At 38.4% G+C, this 23,682-nt stretch overlaps 1 protein-coding gene across 5 annotated transcripts in view; it reads right to left on the bottom strand.

The window, feature by feature from the left end:
• The window catches only part of RALGPS2 (Ral GEF with PH domain and SH3 binding motif 2), a 166,271-nt gene that overhangs the window by 97,885 nt on the left and 44,704 nt on the right, over window positions 1–23,682 (bottom strand). For all 5 annotated transcript variants that reach the window (XM_006048562.4, XM_006048561.4, XM_006048560.4 and 2 more), the window contains exons 3-5: window positions 20,855–20,959; window positions 19,540–19,590; window positions 174–257 (exon numbers count right to left, since the gene is read on the bottom strand). In XM_006048562.4, coding sequence (XP_006048624.1) covers window positions 174–257; window positions 19,540–19,590; window positions 20,855–20,959 — 240 coding nt within the window. The remainder of the gene's footprint in view (window positions 1–173; window positions 258–19,539; window positions 19,591–20,854; window positions 20,960–23,682) is intronic.

Consider the following 23,682-nt stretch of genomic DNA (forward strand, 5'->3'; position numbering starts at 1 on the left):
TAGGAATTACAGAAGGAAAAAGAAAAAAAGATTATATGGAAAGACACTGAAGAGATATTGGTTGAAAATGCTCTAGAACTGATGTAAAAACTTAAATTATTTCTTAATGAAAAATTACATACTGAGGAATTGAATTTCAGAAACTAAACATCAAAATTTTATAAGCAACTCACATGATTAAATCTTCTTGTGAAGGCAACTGCATTTGGTGCAGAACTGTATTTTTCTTTTTTATTCCATCCACAACTTGAAAGCTCCTGAAAAATTAAATATAAATTCATGAAAAAGCCCAGTTTTCTTGTTACATTAATGGTTTAAAAGCATTAAAGACAGTTTGTGTACTTTCCCAGAATTGTTTTATTTAATAGGAACATATTTAATAGTATAACCATTCAGGTAAATCACAAAAACAAATTTTACAAGAATACAAGTGGGCACAATTACTTATCCATATGAACATAGATAACTAGATCTATACTCCATATGCAGAATGTAGGTTCTTCTTTGAAGAGATTTGAATCCCAAGACGAAAATCTACAAATAATGAAAGATGAGCATCCCACAACCTAAAGTGAAGCCTACTTGTTGCCAAGTCCCAGTCAATCATTCACAGCTTCCAATCAACTTTCTAGTAACCTCAATCTTTTGAGCTGAAAGCCAATGACCCCAGGCATTTGAAGAAACCCCTAAAAGGGGATGTTTGATTCCCCATAGATCTATCAATAGAATTCAAAGAGCTCAAGAACTTAGATGTAAAATAAAAAAAAAGAAAATTAAAATTTTGTTTTACACTAACCTCCAACTGAAATGACACTGCTTTTAATTATACATGTAGGCTACCGACTGTAGAAGAATTGGCAATATATGTGACTTATCTATCACTAATAAAAACACAGATATTTTCATATCACATTACGGTTGGTACAGATATCTCAAAAACATCATTTACACTCATCACTGCTTTGAAGTTATAATCTCAGCACCTCTAGATACTTAATATGTTAACAAAGCGGCACATATATAGCCATAGGACAGTTTTTTAAAAATATTTTGATAGGTATATGTTATTAGAACTGATTTTCTTGGATTTTAAGTAAGGGTTCAGCTCCAGAAGCTTCAGTTTTCCAAAGGGGTTCAAGGGTCAAAACAGGTTAGGATCCCTGCTGTAATACAACCACCATGGCCAGAAAGAGACATAATCCATAGGAAAGAAGAATTCTGAGGACACCGAGTTAGGGTGGAGAAAAAAGAAAACTGAGAAAAGGGTGCTGCTAAGTCACTTCAGTCATGTCCGACTCTGTGCGACCCCTGAGACGGCAGCCCACCAGGCTCCCCCGTCCGTGGGATTCTCCAGGCAAGAACACTGGAGTGGGTTGCCATTTCCTTCTCCAATGCATGAAAGTGAAAAGTGAAAGTGAAGTCACTCAGTCGTGTCCTACTCTTAGCAACCCCATGGATTGTAGCCCACCAGGCTCCCACCATCCATGGGATTTTCCAGGCAAGAGTACTGGAGTGGGGTGCCATCACCTTCTCTGGAGAAAAGGGTAAAACCATGTAATTATTACTTCCAGCTAGATATTGCTCCCATTAAACAGAAAAAATAGAAGGGTACAAACCAGAAAGATTCAGAGAACCAAATAAAACTCTTGGACATGAAAAATATAATAAAAGAACTGTTAAAAATCAGGAAAGATAAAGGTGATACCTTTTAAACAATAAGCTAAATATGGGGGCAAAAATAGTATGTTAATTAGAAGAGTCCACTAGAGTCAACTTCTGAATAATAAAAATAATTCTAAGAGAATACAGAGAGAATACAGGAAAGTAACTTATTGAAAAAAATGCTAATTCAAGAAAATGTCTCCTGAATCTAAAGGACAAGACATGTCTAATGTCCATTATAAAAGATTAAAAAAAATACTCAAATCAAGGCCTTGCATCAAAAACCTGTAGCACACTGGAGACAAAGAAATTATAAAATCTGTCAATTCAAAAACAAAACAAAAACAGATAACATACAGAAAAAAAGGGATCAGAAGGTATCAGGTATTTCAACAGCAAGCCTAGAAGATAGAAGACAACTGAAACAAAGCCTTCAAAATCCTAGAATTCTATATTCAACAAAAGAATCAATTAAGTATGAAGGTGTATCACAGACATTTTCAGAAAGTCTCGGGGAATCTTCCTTTTATGCACCTATTCTCACAGAGCTTGCATCTGTGATGCAAGAATATGTCTTCCATCAAAACAAACTAGCAAAGTCAGAAAAAGGGAGAGAAGATCCAGGAAACCACAGAACCAAGACCAAAAGAAAATACTGGAAATTCCCAGATTAAGAGTAAAGGGAGATTCTGAGACAAAGCTAAGAGCAGACCATAAGAACGATAGTCCAGATGGTAAATAGCAAGGATGGAAATTCCAAGACAGACATCTCTGAAAGATGAAACATTATCTGGAATGTTTGAACACAGAGAAAACACACTCACTGCACTCACTTCTGGCAGAAAAATTAGTGACAAGTCATAGAGAGAGCTAAAGGGATTCCCAGGTGACTCAGTGGTAAAGAACACTCCTGCCAATGCAGGAGATGCAGGAGACATGGGTTCGAACCCTGGGTTGGGAAGATCCCCTGGAGGAAATGGCAGCCCACTCCAGTATTCTTGCCAGGAAAACCTCAAGGACAGAGGAGCCTGGCAGGCTACAATCATGGGATCACAAAGAACTGGATACTACTGAGCATGTGCCCCAAAACAGAGAAAGTTAAAGTAAGTTATTTAGCTGAAAGAAAACAAAATTTAAGTAAGTAATCACGGATCAACTGTTCTTCAGCTTTCTCTACACTTGTAAAGAACAGCTGAGCCATGATTACTTATTCATGTCAAAATTGTGACATAACTATAAAGAAAAGAGGAGGAAATAAATTGTGCAAATGTGAGAGGAAGAGAAAATAGAGTGAAATCATCTTCCATAGTAGAGAGTCAATAAATCATAACCAAAATTGAAAACTCATAAGCAATAGGTATTTAGATATATTATCTTTAAAACAAATATAAAGTCTTCCAAATAAGAAAAGTTAAGAGACCTGGATGGGTGTAGGGCTCAAAGGTGGAGGTTGGAAGAGTGGAAACAACAGGATATTGTTCTATTTTGCTCTCTTGTGGAAATATTTAGCTTGTTAAACATGATATATGCATATCTTCCATATAATTTAAAAATTAAATAAAAACAAAAAAGAATGAACTGACTTAGGAAAGACTGAGGAAGTTATGATGGTATTATAACACTTTAAGAAAAAGGCAATGTTCCCTGGAATAGGGTAGTATCAGTGGATACTGAAAATATCACTTGGTCAAAAACTGGATCCACACAGTGAATGAGGTATCCAGAAGTACTAAAACTCCCAAGTTTCTGGCTTGAGCAATTGAGATGGGGAATACTGAAGAAAGAGACAATTATCACTTTAACACAGTAAACAGTAAATTTTCTAAGGATATAAAGTACTTTTTTTAAACCTAGAATTTGAAAATTTCAAATCTGAAATTAATGAAGGAAAAGAAAATGACAGAAGCAACTCTAGAATAAAAAGGAATTTGAGTACTTTGTACTCAGCCTAGATATATACTCATTTCACATAATCTTCCTGTATAGATACAAAATATTTAGTGGTAGATATTATATTAACATAAACATGACACATGATAACTATATTAAAAACATCAAACTGCTAGAAAACATGTTTGGTCTTCCTAAATATCACAGTATATTTATACAACTATATAAAGATGTCAAGGTTTAGGACAAAATTTCTAGGATTAAATCCATCAACTCTGAATTTGTTTTTAACCAATTAACAAAATTTCCAAATTTATATTAATGCTATAATCAAAGTGTCTCTATGAAATTGCTATTCAACTTATCTAGCCATTTGACAAGCCATTTTCCTGTCATAAGTAAGGCTACATAGTATAAATAAAGAATATCCTTGCACCTTTTCTGATCATTTCCTAAATATACAGTCCTAGAAGCGAAATCACTAAGTCAAAGAGTAGGAACCTTCTTTCAAGGTCTTGAGGCTTGTCGCACTGCCCTTCTGAAATACCGAATCATTCATACTAGCAACTACTGTCAGTTTCACAAGCGTCTTATCAAAACTAGGTGTACTTAATTCTCTTTCTATATGTTATACCTTAACTCCCCCATCTGTAAGAGTAATTACAGTTGTTAAATAAGAAAATTTGTGAAACAGAAAATCGGGGGGTGGAGAAGGGCAGCAGGGAGGGACCATACACCACCCAGAACCCACCACCTGAATAAACCTATGTAAACATCTTCCCTATCTCCTTTATGTGCATATAGAACTATTGACAGTAGCCAATACATCTGTCCTTTTCTGTGTGATCTCATCTTCTGACTCTGTGCTTAAAAAGTTCTTTCTTCCTTAGAACATAGGTCTTAACAGCTGCAATAAAAATAAAAGCTAACCCGAAGGTAGAGATCACTATGTGCCAGGCACTATTCTAAATGCCTTATATATATCAACTCATTTGATCCTATCTTTATCATTACTATTTATTATGACAAGGAACACAAAGGTAGCAATGGATTATAGCCTTATTTTTTACATTAAAAATTTTTAAATTCTTTTCTGACTCCTCAAAATAAGAGAAGCTAAGAGGTTTTGAAAAATCCATCCAATTTTTGGTGAGTTGCAATATCACTAACTTAATGAAAAAATGCTTTTCCTCTTTAAGAAAACTCTGTTCGAAGCAGACCTGAAAGAAGGCAAGGGATGAATGAAACTCCAGTCAAATTACTTGGGAGCAAATGGGTTAAAATTCCATTGGAGCTCTCCATCTTACACATAAAAAACATGAAGAAATAAAGAGGTTCTTTAAGAGTGTATTTTCTGCTTCAGAAAACATTTCCCCTTGGAAACAATGTTACGTTACTAGCTCATCTAATACAACATCAAACAGACAAGGGTAGAGGACAACATAGAGGCTGCCAGGAATTGTGGATGAGGGGAGTGGGGGTGTGACTGTAACGGGGAAGCACAGGTGACAGAGCTTTGTGCTGGTGGAACAGCTGTGTGTCTTGATGGAGGTAGCAGTTAGGAAATCTGCACAGACACTGAAACGCCACAGGACTGTACAGACATGTACTGTATAAACATCTACTTCTTGGTTTCAAAACCGTGAATCTAAAACTATCTTTGGGGACTTCCCTGGTGGTCCAGCGGTTAAGACTCTGTGTTCCCAGTGCAGGGGGCCCCAGATTCCATCCCTAGCTAGGGAACTAGATCCCCCATGCCTCGACTAAAACATGGTGCAGCTAAACAAATTTTTTAAAAAAGGAAAAGAAAAACAGTTCCCTATCTTAAAACTATGCTTGTAGTATTTTTTTTGTAACTTTCTGTGAATCTCTAATTACCTCAAAATAAAAAGTTTATAAAACAACAAGAAAAACCCATATAATGGACTATGAAGGAGACACCGCACTGGGACTCATTCAGTGCTTTCCTCTTAAACCCTGACATGCATTTACGCTTAGCTGACCTTAGAGGAATCTGTCTTGCCCCATCTCTACCTCAACAGCCACTAAAAATCTCTGTGGGAAAAAAACTGCTTTTCCCTTTGTCTCTGTTTCTTTCTGTCTCAGACCCTAGAATCTTTCTCAAGTGAGACTATACCAGCTGAGAAATGAATTCTCCTACCAGCACCATACTGTATTGACAGGTTATCTGCCAGGTCTCCAGTTACTCTATAATAAACCACTTCCCATGAACACCAAAAAGTTAAAGTAAACTTAGTGACTCAAAAGATGTTTTTTCAGGGTTTGACTCATGAATAGGACTGATTCAAGTTAAGTACACTATGTAAATAAGCCTCCATTTCAGCAAAGGCTAAAGGAAATAGAGCAGCCTCGATGCTTAAAATCTGCTCAAATGGATTCAACTTGCAATTTTTAAAACAGGCAGTGAAGAGAAAGCTTCTAACAGTAACTCACATATACAAAGGCAATTTCTTAATGGTCATTAAAAGTGTATCAGAGAGAATATGCGTGGGTTCATTTTTAGCCATTAAACAGATTATTTTGAAAGCATGTGGGAAGGCAAACACCACAACTGATGACCACCTACCCTATGAAAGAATTACTGAATTTCACGGAAGTCACAGCTTCTCTTATGTCTTGTAGGTCTGTTCTGTAAAGTCAAATTCTTGGTCTAAATTTCATCTTGTAGGTTCCAACACTCTTAAAAGGACTGCTCTAAGGGTGATGTTGTAGGGATACCTATAGATAGAAGAAGAGAAAAGGCCAATATAGACCAGTTGTAGACAAAGACTGAGGGAAGAAAGAAAAAGCGATGGAATTTGTACAAGACTGAAAGGGTAGGGGTCCTCACAATGAGAAAATCACTACTGCTGAGGTAGGTATTCCTAGGCTCAAAACCTGGAAGATCTGGAGGGAACTGGTATATCCAGTATATCCATTCAGCCTATATGGCTGTTTAGAAAGAAGTCGCAGCCTGAAATGAAGCACTCACTGCGACTCCTATGCTTCTAATCCACAGAATAAGCTCTGAAACTATATAATTCTAATGTATTATGTTAATTTAAAAATATCACATCACTTTTCTAATGTACTCACATTCTCTACTCCCCCAACCTCCCTACTTCAATACCTTAATGCTGCCCCTTACAGTGAGGTCAGAGATTAAGGCAGGAGCTCTCTTCTGCTACCACTGATGGTGTGATATACCTACTCTCCTAGTCAACAGCTTTCTTCTTCACCTTCCCTAGTTCCCTAAGTCTGACCTTACTATATATTAAGAAAATTTTCAGTGAGAAACAGCAATAAGAACTGACAAAGCAGCTAACCTTACGTCCAACGAAATATGAGAAAAAAAGTCATATGTCTTCTTTGCTTTCTTCAAATCTCCTACAGTATTTATGGATTTTTATATTTTAAGCCTAATGAAAATGTTACTTTTCATTAAAACAAGGACAGAATTATGATATTCCTGATGTTGGAATTTTGGATGTTGCCAAGACGATAGCCTCTTTGCATAAGAAAGAAATTTTGCATACGAAAGCTCTTTACATATATCACCAGAAAGATCACAATTGCAAGTTCTTCAGAAATGTTTTAATATGATTCAGAATGACCTACATGTACTTTCCCTCATTTAACCAGAATTCTTCCTCAATCTCTAGCGTATCCCAGTTATACAGTAAGGTTTTATCTATCCTTTGTATTTACTGTTTATTGATATAATCTAAATGACTTATTACATTGTGTTTGTGTATATTATATTGTGTTTATTGATATAATCTAAATGACTTATTATACTGACCTACATCCCATCACTTCATGGCAAATAGATGGGGAAACAATAGCTGACTTTACTTTTTTGGGCTCCAAAATCACTGCAGATGGTGACTGCAGCCATGAAATTAAAAGACGCTTACTCCTTGGAAGGAAAGTTATGACCAACCTAGACAGCATATTAAAAAGCAGAGACATTACTTTGCCAACAAAGGTCTGTTTAGTCAAGGCTATGGCTTTTCCAGTAGTCACGTATGCATGTGAGAGTTGGACTATAAAGAAAGCTGAGCGCTGAAGAATTGATGCTTTTGAACTGTAGTGTTGGAAAAGACTCTTGAGAGTCCCTTGGACTGCAAGGAGATCCAACCAGTCCATTCTAAAGGAGACCAGTCCTGGGTGTTCATTGGAGGGACTGATGTTGAAGATGAAACTCCAATACTTTGGCCACCTGATGCGAAGAGCTGACTCATTTGAAAAGACCTGATGCTGGGAAACATTGAGGGCAGGAGGAGAAGGGGACGACAGAGGATGAGATGGTGGGATGGCATCACCGACTCAATGGACATGGGTTTGGGTGGACTCTGGGAGTTGGTGACGGACAGGGAGGCCTGGCATGCTGTGGTTCATGGGGTCGCAAAGAGTTGAACATGACTGAGCAACTGAACTGAACTGAACAGAATAAACAATAAAGCACAGAACTTTCTTCTTTGAATGTAATACACGTCAGAGGACTTTCAGTCAGATCCTGTTAACTTCATAAAGATTTGGGAACCTCTAAGAGAAGTAAACATTATCCAATGTAATGACTACAGTACAGATTTCAAGCACAGCTGCTAATGGAGACAAAATCTGATTGCAAGAGAGCATTCTGTCATAACTCATCCTGTGCTGAGTAATGTAATACTCCTTTTGAGAAGAAATCCCATCAGTGTAGTGAATGTGGCAATGCCTTCAGAAGAAATACAAGTTTTATAGAGCATCCAAGAATTCATAATAGGAAAAAACCACAAAAATCCTATAAAGAAACATGGAAAATGCCTCAGAATACAGTCATTGCTTCCTCAACATGAGAGAACACACACTGGAGAGAAGCCCTGTAAATATGTAAGAGCTTTCTAAAGGAAAAATAAAAAACATTCATGATTAGAAGAGAAACCATACTGGGGCAACCTTTGTATATAAGAAATGTGCAAAAACTTTAACAAGAGTTAATGGCACCCCACTCCAGTACTCTTGCCTGGAAAATCCCATAGATGGAGGAGCCTGGTAGGCTGCAGTCCATGGGGTCACTAACAGTCGGATACGACTGAGCGACTTCACTTTCACTTCTCACTTTCATGCACTGAAGAAGGAAATGGCAATCCACTCCAGTGTTCTCACCTGGAGAATCCCACGGACGGGGGAGCCTGGTGGGCTGCCGTCTATGGTGTCACACAGAGTTGGACATGACTGAAGTGACTTAGCAGCAGCAGAGCCTCAACTAAATACCAGAAAATTCATTCTAGAAATTAATGAGTGTTTACCTTACGGTAAACTTTTGCCCTTACTGAACACTGAAGAATTCACACTAAGGAAGAAAATGTTGTGGATTATGGGCAGAGAGGAAAAAACACTTCTGCTTCCATAGAACAAGTGTTACTTGATAAAAATTACATTCTTGGACTGGGTAATAGACTTTTGTGAAAATAACCAAACATGGTAAACAATGGGAGATGATATGCTTGCAGGCTGTACAGTGTAAAGCCTTGGAATGGTCACTCAAATTCAAGTATCAAATAAGTATCATTCAATCACTATAGACACACGAGCAGACAAGTTTCTGCCTTGGTGGAATTTATGTTCCATTGAGACCCTCCTGCCCCACACCCCAATCTCTAAAAACTTGACTTCTGACCACCCCCAACACTTATCATCTCAAGACTTCTGCAGTTTTGGTCAAAATCCTATTTATTACTGATTGAAGCTACACTTAACTGAAGCTCTTACTCTGAAGTTACCATCCAAACTTATTCTACTTTCAGGAATCCTCAAAGACCTAAAGAGAATTTTAAAGGTCAAGTAGTCTAATATCCCTTGTTTCACTTATCTAAATTTTTTTTAACAAAGCCTAATGACATGAAATTGAAATTTCTCCTGGCAATTTTGATTCCAGCTTGTGTTTCTTCCAGTCCAGCGTTTCTCATGATGTACTCTGCATATAAGTTAAATAAGCAGGGTGACAATATACAGCCTTGACGTACTCCTTTTCCTATTTGGAACCAGTCTGTTGTTCCATGTCCAGTTCTAACTGTTGCTTCCTGACTTGCATACAAATTTTTCAAGAGGCAGATCAGGTGGTCTGGTATTCCCATCTCTTTCAGAATTTTCCACAGTTTATTGTGATCCACACAGGCAAAGGCTTTGGCATAGTCAATAAAGCAGAAATAGATGTTTTTCTGGAACTCTCTTCCTTTTTCCATGATCCAGTGGATGTTGGCAATTTGATCTCTGGTTCCTCTGCCTTTTCTAAAACCAGCTTGAACATCTGGAAGTTCACAGTTCACATATTGCTGAAGCCTGGCTTGGAGAATTTTGAGCATTACTTTACTAGCATGTGAGATGAGTCAATTGTGCGGTAGTTTGAGCATTCTTTGGCATTGCCTTTCTTTGGGATTGGAATGAACACTGACCTTTTCCAGTCCTCTGGCCACTGCTGAGTTTTCCAAATTTGCTGGCATATTGAATGCAGCACTTTCACAGCATCATCTTTCAGGATTTGAAATAGTTCCACTGGAATCCCATCACCTCCACTAGCTTTGTTCGTAGTGATGCTTTCTAAGGTCCACTTGACTTCATATTAAAGGATGTCTGGCTCTAGGTCAGTGATCACACCCTCGTGATTATCTAGGTCGTGAAGATCTTTTTTATACAGTCTTCTGTGTATTTTTGCCATCTCTTCTTAATATCTTCTGCTTCTGTTAGGTCCATACCATTTCTGTCCTTTATTGAGCCCATCTTTGCATGAAGTGTTCCCTTAGTATCTCTAACTTTCTTGAAGAGATCTCTAATCTTTCCCATTCTGTTGTTTTCCTCTATTTCTTTGCATTGATTGCTGAGGAAGGCTTTCTTATCTCTTCTTGCTATTCTTTGGAACTCTGCATTCAGATGCTTATATCTTTCCGTTTCTCCTTTGCTTTTTGCTTCTCTTCTTTTCACAGCTGATTTGTAAGGCCTTTCCAGACAGCCATTTTGCTTTTTTGCATTTCTTTTCCATGGGGATGGTCTTGATCCCTGTCTCCTGTACAATGTCACGAACCTCATTCCATAGTTCATCAGGCACTCTATCTATCAGATCTAGGCCCTTAAATCTATTTCTCACTTCCATTGTATAATCATAAGGGATTTGATTTAGGTCATACCTGAATGGTCTAGTGGTTTTCCCTACTTTCTTCAATTTAAGTCTGAATTTGGCAATACGGAGTTCATGATCTGAGCCACAGTCAGCTCCCGGTCTTGTTTTTGCTGACTGTATAGAGCTTCTCCATCTTTGGCTGCAAAGAATGTAATCAATCTGATTTCGGTGTTGACCATCTGGTGATGTCCATGTGTAGAGTCTTCTCTTGTGTTGTTAGAAGAGGGTGTTTGTTATGACCAGTGCATTTTCTTGGCAAAACTCTATTAGTCTTTGCCCTGCTTCATTCCCATATTCCAAGGCCAAATTTGCCTGTTACTCCAGATGTTTCTTGACTTCCTACTTTTGCATTCCAGTCCTCCGTAATGAAAAGGACATCTTTTTTGGGTGTTAGTTCTAAAAGGTCTTGTAGGTCTTCATAGAACCGTTCAACTTCAGCTTCTTCAGCGTTACTGGTTGGAGCATAGACTTGGATTATTGTGATATTGAATGGTTTGCTGGAAGAAATATCAGTAAACCTCAGATACACAGATGACACCACCCTTATGGCAGAAAGTGAAGAGGAACTACAAAGCCTCTTGATGAGAGTGAAAGTGGAGAGTGAAAAAGTTGGCTTAAAGCTCAACATTCAGAAAACGAAGATCATGGCATCTGGTCCCACCACCTCATGGGAAATAGATGGGGAAACAGTGGAAACAGTGTCAGACTTTATTTTCTGGGGTTCCAAAATCACTGCAGATGGTGATTGCAGCCAGGAAATTAAAAGACGCTTACTCCTTGGAAGGAAAGTTATGACCAACCTAGATAGCATATTCAAAAGCAGAGACATTACTTTGCCAACAAAGGTCCGTCTAGTCAAGGCTATGGTTTTCCCTGTGGTCATGTATGGATGTGAGAGTTGGACTGTGAAGAAGGCTGAGCGCCGAAGAATTTATGCTTTTGAACTGCGGTGTTGGAGAAGACTCTTGAGAGTCCCTTGGACTGCAAGGAGATCCAAGCAGTCCATTCTGAAGGAGGTCAGCCCTAAGATTTCTTTGGAAGGAATGATGCTAAAGCTGAAACTCCAGTACTTTGGCTACCTCATGCGAAGAGTTGACTCATTGGAAAAGACTCTGATGCTGGGAGGGTTCGGGGGCAGGAGGAGAAGGGGACGACAGAGGATGAGATGGCTGGATGGCATCACTGACTTGATGAACTTGAGTCTGGGTGAACCCTGGGAGTTGGTGATGGACAGAGAGGCCTGGCGTGCTGTCATGCTGTGATTCATGGGGTCACAGAGAGTCGGACACACCTGAGCGACTGAACTGAAATGAACTGAATGACATGAAATAGGTTATGTTAGTGGCACACTCTGTAGATGTCAAAACTGAAACAAAACTGCAAGTCTTCTGGCTCATGGCTTTTATGTTTTGCTACTAAATTATTTTTTGGAATTCAAAGGGCTTTAAAATAAATTTTAAAATAAGTGAAATTAAGTAATTGAGTATTTTCTGAGTACCCACAGAAAGAGCTGTGAATGTTGGACCGATTAAAAAAAGAGAAAGCAAAATACATGACAATATACCTCCCAAAGGGAAAGTGAAAGTTACTCAGTTGTGTTTGACTCTTTGCGACCCCATGGGCTATACAGTCCATGGAATTCTCCAGGCCAGAATACTGGACTGGGTATCCTTTCCAGGGGATCTTCCTAACCCAGGGATCGAACTGGGTCTCCTGCATTACAGGTGGATTTTACCAACTGAGCTATCAGGGAAGCCCATTTACCCCCCAAACTGGTCTAATTTAAAGAATAACGAGAACAAAAAGACAGTGAGCAACTCTGATATAGTTAAGAATTGTAAGGACGTATTAACAGAACTACCAGCTTTTTCCTTCCTTGTAATCAGTGTAACCGCAGTGTCAGCAACCATGTATCACTGTGTCTCCCTCCCATGCCTATCACTAAGGAATGGCTACTTATAAGGAGGAACGGGAGAAGAATGAAAAGCTGGGTTTTGTGTGAAAGTAATCACCATTCACAGAAGCTTCCAAGTTTGGCCATGCTGCTTGGGCCAGGGGGCAAATGAAGATTCTTAGGATTTCTGCAGCACTAGCTATAGGAACATCAGGGCATGGGATTTCTGTAGCACTAGCTACAGGGGCGGAGAAGGCAATGGCACCCCACTCCAGTCCTCTTGCCTGGAAAATCCCATGGACGGAGGAGCCTGGTGGGCTGCAGTCCAGGGGGTCGCTAAGAGTTGGACACGACTGAGCAACTTCACTTTCACTTTTCACTTTCATGCACTGGAGAAGGACGTGGCAACCCACTCCAGTGTTCTTGCCTGGAGAATCCCAGGGATGGGAGAGCCTGGTGGGCTGCCGTCTACGGAGTCTCACAGAGTTGGACACGACTGAAGCGACTTAGCAGCAGCAGCTACAGGTACATCAGGGCAGTGTCCACATAAAGGAGGATCCACCAGTAAATACAGGTAACAGACTGAGATGAAACCTGTCTCAGGTCCAACAAACATGTACAGGTGCTAGGGAAGGTTCATACTCTCTGAGCCAATGAGCTGCAGCCCTGTAAAAATACTGTGCTCTTTTAAAAAATTTCCTTCAGCGTTGACAGGGAAGCATAGGGAAGCAGAAGGGGAGAAAAGTTATTTAGGAAATAAAATCAACTGGAGATACTAAAAAGCAGAAGAAAGAGGACAGAGGGAGAAGAGAAAAGAATGACTCGCAGGTTTCTGACTAGTACTAAAAATGGATAGACAGATGGTGCAAACCACTCAGAAAGACAACTTTAAAACCTGAGCAAACATTTTTTCTGTGTAATTCTATTAAGTAGTTCGTAAAATTACTGAACTTTCCTTTACCATTAAATTCTTTTCATCGGTAAACATGTTTTTCTCCCATTATTTTCTATTATAAAACAAAAAAACAAAGTGGCAAAATCTGTTCTTTTGTCTTCCCTTCACTTTCAAGCCATTTCAAGTGTAACACAAGGTTGGAGAAAAACCAGACTGAGCATTAAATCTGACTCAGATCTGCTTACTTAAAGACCAGATTTCTTCAGCTAGTGTTTTACTGATGACTAAGGATAGTCTCTATGTAATAAAAAATAATTTTTGACATCTCAAACATAAGGCCAATAGTTTCCAGAGGGAAACAAAAGGCTTGGAGTTTCTCATTTTTTTTTCCCCTGAGAAATTCTGAGGTAGACAGTGCAGCAGACAGGCAGATAAACAGCTTTATTCTGAGAAAACAACTGGACTTTCTGCCTACAAGTCAAGAACAAGTTTAGGGACAAAAGTTTAAATAAATTCTGCATGATAAAAAAAGACTTGGGAATATAGAATTCCACAAGCTGGTAAGAATGGCAATGATCTACTTAGGGAACAGAATTAATGTGAAATATTTAAGTTGCAAGTAGCTCAGAAATTGCCTCATTTGCAGAAAACTGAGACCTGTGTGGCTCAATCACCAACTTGCAAATCAAATCACTAAACCACATAGCTGGATTCAGAATCTACATTCTTCAAAGCTCAAATTTAGAACATTTTATTTCAGAAAATGTGAATAAATCATCACCTGAAATAGTTACATGTGGATATATACACAGAATACTGAGTTTTGACTAAAACAGTTTTAGTGTAACTAACAATCTTTTAAATAGTTTCATTTTATATATTATATATATAGTTTTTAAAGCTTTATATAAAATTATACAGACTTGAACATTGGTATAATGGATAGAAACATGAAGATAAGTTTATTTGGTTCAGTGATAACCACTGTTTTTTCATATCTGAGGTTAAATTTGGATTTAACAAAAATACTTCATTTGGTAGTCAAATTAATATTCTGACTACATAGAGAGACTTCATTTTATGCTAATAAATGAGACTAATACATTAGACTGGACAACATCTTGACTTAAAAAAAATCTTTTGTTAAAGTTATCAATAGCAAGAGTTTTACATAATAAACAAATAATATCTGTATAAACAATATGGAAAACAATTTGGCAGTATTTAATAAACTTAAGGATGTTAATGTGCTACAACTCAGTAATTAACCCACTAGAGTATAAACATGGATGCTGGTCAACAATGTTGGACATAAGTAGACAAAAAGGAAAATCACGGGATACCATACATAAAAAATCTGAAACCTGCAGAAGCAAATATTGTTAAGGGAGAACATACACTTATAGAAAATCGATAGCTAAATGCATAGGAATGATACAGATCAACACTGGATAGTGGTTCCTCTGGTGGGAGGAGGGAAGAGGCAAATATGGAAGCACGCAGAGTGGCTTCAACAGTACTGGGCTAGGTGGGTACACCGAGTTTCATCTTGTTACACTTTACATCTTATTACATGTCTTAAATATCCTAGGATAAATCAGAAGACGTTTTTCTGACAGGTGACAAAGTCCTGTTGATGCTGCCAGAGTTAATGTAACCTTGAAGATTATATGAGATGGATACATGACAAGAATATTTTGGTGCTACATTGCTTCTTCCAAGAGTTACTGCTTCAATTTGGGGGGAAAAAAAAGAAAAACATTCTCTCATTGGATAAAACTTACTAAACATTGTTCATTTTCTCATACTAAATATTGAGTTCCCACTACATGCCAGATAAAATAGTAAAAGTATCTGTCCTAAGTGTCCTCATGTAGCTTAAAACCTAGTGGAAGTAGCAAGCAATAAACATATAAGCCCAGGATTAACATCACTTTACACCAGATCACTCCTTCCTTCTTAAAAATACGTACTTCACTTGGTTCACTGAATTTCACACTAACCTAGTTTTCCTCCTAAATCGCCAGGTGCTGCATCTCAATTTCTTTTGCTAGCTCCTCCTCAACACGAAATAGGTTCCTTCTTTTCTCCAAGTATATTCACTCTCGGTAATCTCACCCACGCTTTAAATATCTCTACACTGACAACTCCCAAACTTACATTTCCAGCTTGAACTGGGGGTGGTGGGGTGGTGGTGGTGGAATATATATATACATATACATATATAAAATACAGTATATATTACCTAATTCAACATTCTCTTTGGCTGTCCAACACATATGTAAAACTAAACATGTCCAAAGCCAAACTCAAGCTCTTCCTTCAAAATCTGCTCCTCTGGCCTTTCTCCAGAATACACTGCATATTCTGTTTTCTATAAATGGCAGTCCCAGGAGCTATGAACACAATACTAACCACTTTCCATCTCAAGGCTATGTAGTAAATGTTTCACGTGTCAGGACAAAAATCTTGCCATCATCCCTGACTACTCTTTAGCATACAGTGCCTGACAACTTCTCACCACCTCCTCCCTTCACACCCTGACCCAAGTCACCTTCCTTGCTCATCTGGTCTCCTCGATTCAGTCCTTGGTCCCTGCCCCTCCCCACCCCCATGGTTGCTTCCCCACATACCCTGGTCAGTAGTCAGGAAGAGCTACTTAAAACCCAAATCAGAAAATGTCATTCATTTGCTCAAAACCATCCACACCTTCTGATTTTTTTCAGAGTAACGGTTCTCCAGGTCCCATGCCATCTGGCCCTCTCACTTTCTACTAGACCCCCACACTTCCTCTCTGAGCTCACTGGCCTTTGCCCTGGGCTTCACACCTCACTCCAGTAATCTTTTCCCTTATGTGAGCATAATAAATAGTTTACAGTGGGTAGATACATAATAAATGTTAGTCTAATTCTTTTTAAAAAATGTCTTCCTTGATTTTTTTCTTGTCTTTAAGATACAACACTCAGTCATATTATAAAGTCACAAAATAAAGGAAGGAAAAGTATTCAGGGCCATTGTAGACTTGTATATTCTACACCAAATACACTATATTTTGTTCCCAAAAGAACTAAGAAAGAAACTTATGGCACTATATATCGGCACTGTTCTGTCTGCTTGGAACACCCTTCCCCCCACACAGTTGAAGGGCTTGCTCTCTCATCTCGTTCAGGTCTTTCTCAGATGGCACCTTTGCAGTGAAGCCTGTCTGATCACCCTATGCAAAATCACAGCTCTCACGGCCCTCACGCCCTGTCCTCTTCTGGCTGGCTGATACTTTCCATGACACACTACTAGCTCACTTTACTCAAATGTAAGATGCACAAGGGCAGGAATTTTGGTCTCTTCACTGCTATAAACCAGCGTCTGACATAGAACAGACACTCAGTAAATACTTATTGAACCACAATCCATAAATGTAAAACTGCAACTGACAAGTCCAGTGAAGTAGTAGGAAGTGCTGGGAGAGCCTGTATGAAGAGAAAAAAGCTCATCTGAGAAAGTCAAACTTAACTTGAGATGTGAAGGATGATTAGGAGCTAACTAGGATGCACACAGGCTCAGTGGTGAGACGGGCGAAAAGGCCACTGTAGCTAGACCAGAAAGAGGTGGGAAAGGCGGAAGATGAGGTTGGAGTAGGTAGGAAGAGGCAAACTTAGAAGAGATTCGTAGACAATATTGGGACAATTTGTCTTTATCTTCAGAGCAACAGGAAGCCACTGAAGCATTCTAAGCAGAAGAATCATGAAAGCAGATTTACATGTTGAAAGATGACCTTGGATCCTGGGTAGAGAAAGTTTAGAAGGGTCAGGATGGATGTGGACAGATAAGGTAAGAGGGCAATGCAACAATTCAGATGAGTTACCATGGTGTATTTGATTAGGGTGTTCAGAGTAGAGAGAGAATGGATAAGTAAGAGATTTAGGCTTAAAAAAAAAAATCAACAGGATCAGTGTTAAATTAGATCAGGAACTGGGGTCAAGGGAATTTTTAAGGTTCACTTCTAGGAAGTTCACAAAAAATTCCCATTGACTTGAAGCTTATGTCCATAAGCAGTCACTGCTAGATCTTCAGTGTTCAACCCCTTGCCACAAATGGCTATGGAGCACCTGCAATGTGGCAAGACGTGCTGTAATTGTACAATATACACTGAATCTCAAAGTCTTAGCACAGAAAAAAGAGAGTAAAAATCTCAATAATTTTTATACTGATTACAGGTTGAAGTGATAATATTTTGGATGTTGCAGTTAAATACAATTATTGAAATTAATTTTACTTGTTTCTTTTTATTTTGTAGAAAATGTAAAGTTATATAAATGGTTCACATATTTCTACTGGATGGCACTAATCTCGGATGAAACTTCCAGAAATATAGTAATTACAGTTTATTCAAAAGGAAAAAAAATATGTCTAAAGAGAAGAGGTAGTGCTAGTGGTAAAGAACCCACCTACCAATGCAGGAGACATAAAAGATGTGGGTTCGATCCCTGGGTTGGGAAGATTCCCTGAGGGAGGGCATGGCAACCCCCTCCAGTATCCTTCCCTGGAGAATCCCATGGACAGAGGAGCCTGGTAGGCAAGTGTCCATCAGATCAGATCAGATCAGTCGCTCAGCTGTGTCCGACCCTTTGCGACCCCATGAATCGCAGCACGCCAGGCCTCCCTGTCCATCACCAACTCCCGGAGTTCACTCAGACTCACGTCCATCGAGTCAGTGATGCCATCCAGCCATCTTATCCTCTGTCATCCCCTTCTCCTCCTGCCCCCAATCCCTCCCAGCATCAGAGTCTTTTACAATGAGTCAACTCTTCGCATGAGGTGGCCAATAGTTACACATGACTGAAGTGCCTGAGCATGCACAAAAAGAGAAGATGACTGGACTTTAGGACTAAACGCTGTTCTTTTTATGAAGAATTCAGTTTGCTTTGTTCAAGGATGTGAGGAAATGAATACTTCAGTTACTGTTATTTAAATACAAAAGCCATTTTTCTGTTTGTGTCTTCTTTATAGACTAGATTGTTCTGCTTCCTCTGTTGCTAAACTAATGGTTTCAGAGTGCCCTCCATCCATGGTATAGGGAAAAAGGGGGGGAAAAAAAACCTGTAGATATAACAAAGACTCAGAGGTCATTTAGGCCCATGCTTTCATTTTGTAAGTGACCAACTTGAGATATTCAGAAATTAAGTAACTTGAAAAACACAGGACTGTCTATGCCACTGAAGATACAGATGTTTTCTCTAACATCTATGTTATAGTTGACTTGAAAACACTATAACAAATACATTATATTTTGTTCTGAAAGAACTAAAAATATATCTGTCTTAAGGTACTGAATATGTCAGTACTATCGATGACTTAGTTTGGGGATACAAAGTCTTATGTATATTCTTACCTGATAAGAGTGGAAAAAGCATCAGTTTTTAAAGTCTGAAAACCAGTTCTAATACTAAGCTGTAATCAGGGACAACTGTCATTCTGTTTTCTCATCAGTAAAATAGATGCTACCATATTCAGATTGTGATAACGATAGGAACATACATACACACACAGTGTAATAAACAGTTTACAGTGGGTAGATGCATACAGTCTCCTTCTTCTTAATAAAACAAAAAATGCCTTCCTTCTCTCTCTTCTCGCCCAAGTGTCAACACACAGTCATATTATAAAGTCATAAAATTAAGGTACAAGGGAAACGATTACTGAAGTGAGCTGTGAAACCCAGTAGCTTACTTCTTGGGAGTACAAGAAGATGGGAGTACAAGATTCAAAGCCTCAGGTAGATCATCCAACCTGCCTAAGTCTATGCCCCCTTCAGTAAAGTGATGAAGCCAAATCAACCAAAATGACTCAGTCTCATCTATGACTCAACAGTGTATAGCTATGAATGCCACGAGTTTCCAAAGCCTGAATAATGCCAAAAGCTTTAAACATTTAAGAATTAATATAAAGTGTAATTTTTCATTTCTAAAACTTCTCAATTTGAGATATAATTCACCATTTTGCATATTTTAAACGGAAGTTCTTAAAACTACTCACATCTGGTTGAATGGCTTTAAATACTGGAACATCCATTAGTGTTATCTGACCCTGAAATAAAAAGTAAAAAATTTTTAGAATTTCTTCTTTGGAATGCCATAATATGACATATATTTGAAATTAAAATTATTAGTCTGTACTCAAATCTTTACTAGAAAAAAGTCCCAATTTTACAAGGGCTTAAAAAAATGAAAATTTAGTCCTTACTCCATAAAATTTTTTCTATTTATCTCATGCCTTTTTATATTTTCCTGTGAGATAAGTGAGGTAAAGTTACAAAATAAACAATTTTAAAAGTTTGAACATGGTCATACATTGTGTGTGTTAGCTGTTCAGTAGTGTCTGACTCTTTTCGACCCTAATGACTGTAGCCCAACAGGCTCCTCTAGTCATGGGATTTCCAGGGCAAGAATACTGGAGTGGGTTGCCATTTCCTTCTCCAGAGGATCTTCCCGACCCAGGGACTGAACATGAGTCTCCTGTATTGCAGGCAGATTCTTTACCACCTGAGCCACCAAGGAAACCCAAATATATACACTAAATCAAAATAAAAAACAAAAATTGGATCTAGTGGTTTATAAAGCAGTGGTGTTGCTGTGACTATTAAGTCATATCTACTCAAACAGTAATATAAAATGTGATAATAATACAAGGGTATTTTTTCCCAATTTATAAAAAGTAACTGACTCTACACTAGTGGCAACTCATAGTGAAGGTCTTCACATGATTATGGACCTGTCTCTCTGGTGACTACAGATATAAAACAAAATCTAGCAATATACTGAAGTTTATTCCTGGAATATAAGAGTAGTTTAATATCAGGAAATCAGTATATTCTGCTAACAAGCTAAAGGAAAAACATAACACAAATAAATGAACACTTGTCTGTTAAGAATTAAGTTTTTCTAGGTATCCTTCATGACAATGCAATAATGCCTTCAACTTTAATTTTTTAATTTACAAAAAAGTAAAAGTACTTCTTTCCTACCTATGTCAGTAAAGTACATTTCGCTTGAGGAGGAGGTGTAGGTAGAGACGAAAGCAATTATCATAAAGGCTTACTATTACTTCTCAAGTTGATACTGTAACCTAAAAAGCTTCTCTAAAAGTATCAGTGGATTTTTTTCTTTCATCTTCCCCATTTCATTCCTCTGCTTGCTCCATTATTGTGCTACTCTCTCCATTGATTCCCACATCCAGTTTGTTGTTGTTTTTTTTTTAAACATCTCCTCTGTTGGGCCTACAAATTCTAATTGGATAGTACCAATATGTAAATTATGTGCAAAAACTGGAGAACAAGAGATGGAAGACTTACCGCATATTCTTCTGGTGTAACCTTAAGGACATCAAATACCACAGCATCAAAACTTTTCTTCAATTCAGAACCTTTGTCACTTAATGATTCAGAACTGCTACTTTTCTGTTAAATTAAAAAAAAAAAAGAAGCCACTGAAAAATTGTCTTGCAGTCAATATCACGGAAACTAGACTGGCTTTAAAACTGAGGAAGCTAAGAATACTGAGTTAACAAATTGTAGAAAAGTTAGTCGGAACAGACTGCTGAGTTGGAAGAGCACTAGAAAAAGGGTCGGGCAATGTAAAATTTAACCTCAGTCAGTCAGTTCAGTCTCTCAGTTGTGTCCTACTCTTTGTGACCCCATGGACTGCAGCACGCCAGGCTTCCCTGTCCATCACCAACTCCCAGAGCTTATTCAAACTCTTGTCCATTGAGTTGGTGATGCCATCCAACCACCTCATCCTCTGTCGTCCCCTTCTCCTCCTGCCTTCAATCTTTCCCAGCATCAGGGTCTTTTCAAATAAGTCAGTTCCTAAATTTAACCTCAACTTTAGATTTTCAGGTTTGCGAGTAAGTCATTTTTCTGTATGTCAGTTTCCTCACCCTGACCTCCTATCATTTCCAATAGAAATGAAAGATTTTAACAAGTTCAATGATTTTCAAATGAGATTAAAAAAAGGGGGGGGATACACTCATCTATAATTTTTAAAACTGATGTTTATTAAGAAAAAAATAAATTATTTTCCTAACATAACAGGAAAACATTTAAAATTCCATTAACTAAATAACCCAGTCTTATCTGTCAAGTGAATGTCTGTCTGTGATAGTACAATTGATACTGCCCTTCCTATTACAGTACAAATTTAAGTGTTTTCTGCTTTAAGGTTACTGCTTAATTTTAATTTGTTGCTGCCATATGTAGAACAAAAGGTGGCTTTTGGCTCTGAAAACCTTATTTCTGTTCAATTTTCACTTCATCTGTACTACAAAATAAAGATGCATTTTGCAAATCATTGACTGAAATCAAAGAAAAAGCACTATAAGAACATTCAGATCATGTTCTGTTAAATGGTGGTAGAATATCAGGCTACAGTCAATGGCACAAAAAATTAACCAAAGTTTCAATTACAGAGGTATAATATGTATGTCAAGCTAACAGCTATTATACATCAGTTTTGAGCACTTGTCATTACGTTTCATTTTTACTTTTTACTTCCCTTTCAGTTCAGTTTAGTTCAGTCCCTCAGTCCTGTCAGACTCTTTGTGACCCTTTCAGTAGCAACTAAATATCGAAATCATTACAAAGGAAGGGATCTCTGGTTAATCTTGGGAAATTCTGCACCATTATTACTTAAAATATTTCTTCTGCTCCTTCCTCTCTCTCCTCCTCTGATGTTCCATTATGTGTACCCTACACCTTTTGTCACTGGCCCCACCACTCTTGAATATTGAGCTCCGTTTTCCTCATTCTATTTTTCTCATTGCACTTCAGCTTGCGAAGCTTCTACTGACACGTCCTGAGGTTCACCGATTCTTTCCCTAGGTGTCTGCTGGTCATCAGTCTCCTGGTGAGTCAATCAAAGTCATCTGGTACAACGTTTTTGATTTTCAGCATTTCCTTTTGATTCTTAGAGTTTCAATATTCCTGCTTATATTACCCATCTGTTCTTACATGTTGTCCATTATTTTCCATTAGAGCTCTTAACATTACTAATCATAGCTATTTTAATTCCTAGCCTGTTAATCCCAAAATCTCTTGCCATATCTGGAGTCTCTTACTGCACTGTTTGCTTTGCCTCTTCAATCTAAGTTTTTCTGGTTACCTTTCAGCATGTCTTAAAATTTGCTGAAAGTCAGATGTAACTTAGTGGGTAACAGAAACTGAGGTAAACAGGCCTTTAGTGTACGAGTTTATGTTTATCTAGATAGGAGTTACTTTGTTTATTATCTGTTGTGGCTAGAGGCGTCTTCACTTTCCTGTAGTGTCCTTGTTTTTGTCTCTGGGTTTCCCTAGAAACTCCTTAGATAAGATATGTGCCTTGCAGTTCTTTAGGCTGTGATCCTTTATTATCATACAGGAACCCTGCTGATGTGGTGGTAAGGTATGGGAAGTAGGAAGAGGAGATATGTTCCACCACCCTACAGTCTGTTACTTTGGTGAGCCTGTGCGCTTGGGCTGTGACCTTAGGTGATTCTCAGTACCCCAGACTCCCCTTAGAAAGTAAGACAGGAAGGCTGGAGGGCTCAGAATTCAGTATTCCTCTTTCCCCAGGTAGGTCAGGATCTGGTGAAGTCTCCCCTGAGGACAGGTGGAGAAAAGAACATGCTGGGCATATTTCAGGATGATTACTTCCCCTTAGAGTATATTTCAAAATGGGTACTTCCCCTCCTCCAGCTGGAAGCATGAGGGATTTTTCCATGATCTTCACTGAAAACTTGGTGGGGCTCCTGGAGGTAAAATTCACAAAAGTGGGGTGGGAGGCCTAAACTAAGCCCCCAGGAGATGTTAACTCTCAAGATAGTCCACACAGAGCCTCTAGCAGCTTGTCAACTACAGTAAGTGTTCCTGCCCTTTCCTGACTCCAGTGATTTCTGCTCTTGGTAAACAGTTATTCTCTCTATTTGCTTCTCTCTCCAGTTCTCAGGGCATCACTTGTCAATTTGCTCTGTTGACATCAGTTCTCCAACAGAGCAGGTTTTCAGACTGTTCAGCTTTTTTCAAGCTGTGAGGACAGGAGTCATGAATTCCAAGCTCTTTATGTGTCTGACCAGAAACCCAAAGTCTCATAAATGGATTTCATATATTTATCTTATTCCATGTATTTGATCTCTGTAACTATGACTAGC

This window comes from Bubalus bubalis, chromosome 5 (assembly GCF_019923935.1).
Source record: "Bubalus bubalis isolate 160015118507 breed Murrah chromosome 5, NDDB_SH_1, whole genome shotgun sequence".
Taxonomy (NCBI): domain Eukaryota; kingdom Metazoa; phylum Chordata; class Mammalia; order Artiodactyla; family Bovidae; genus Bubalus; species Bubalus bubalis.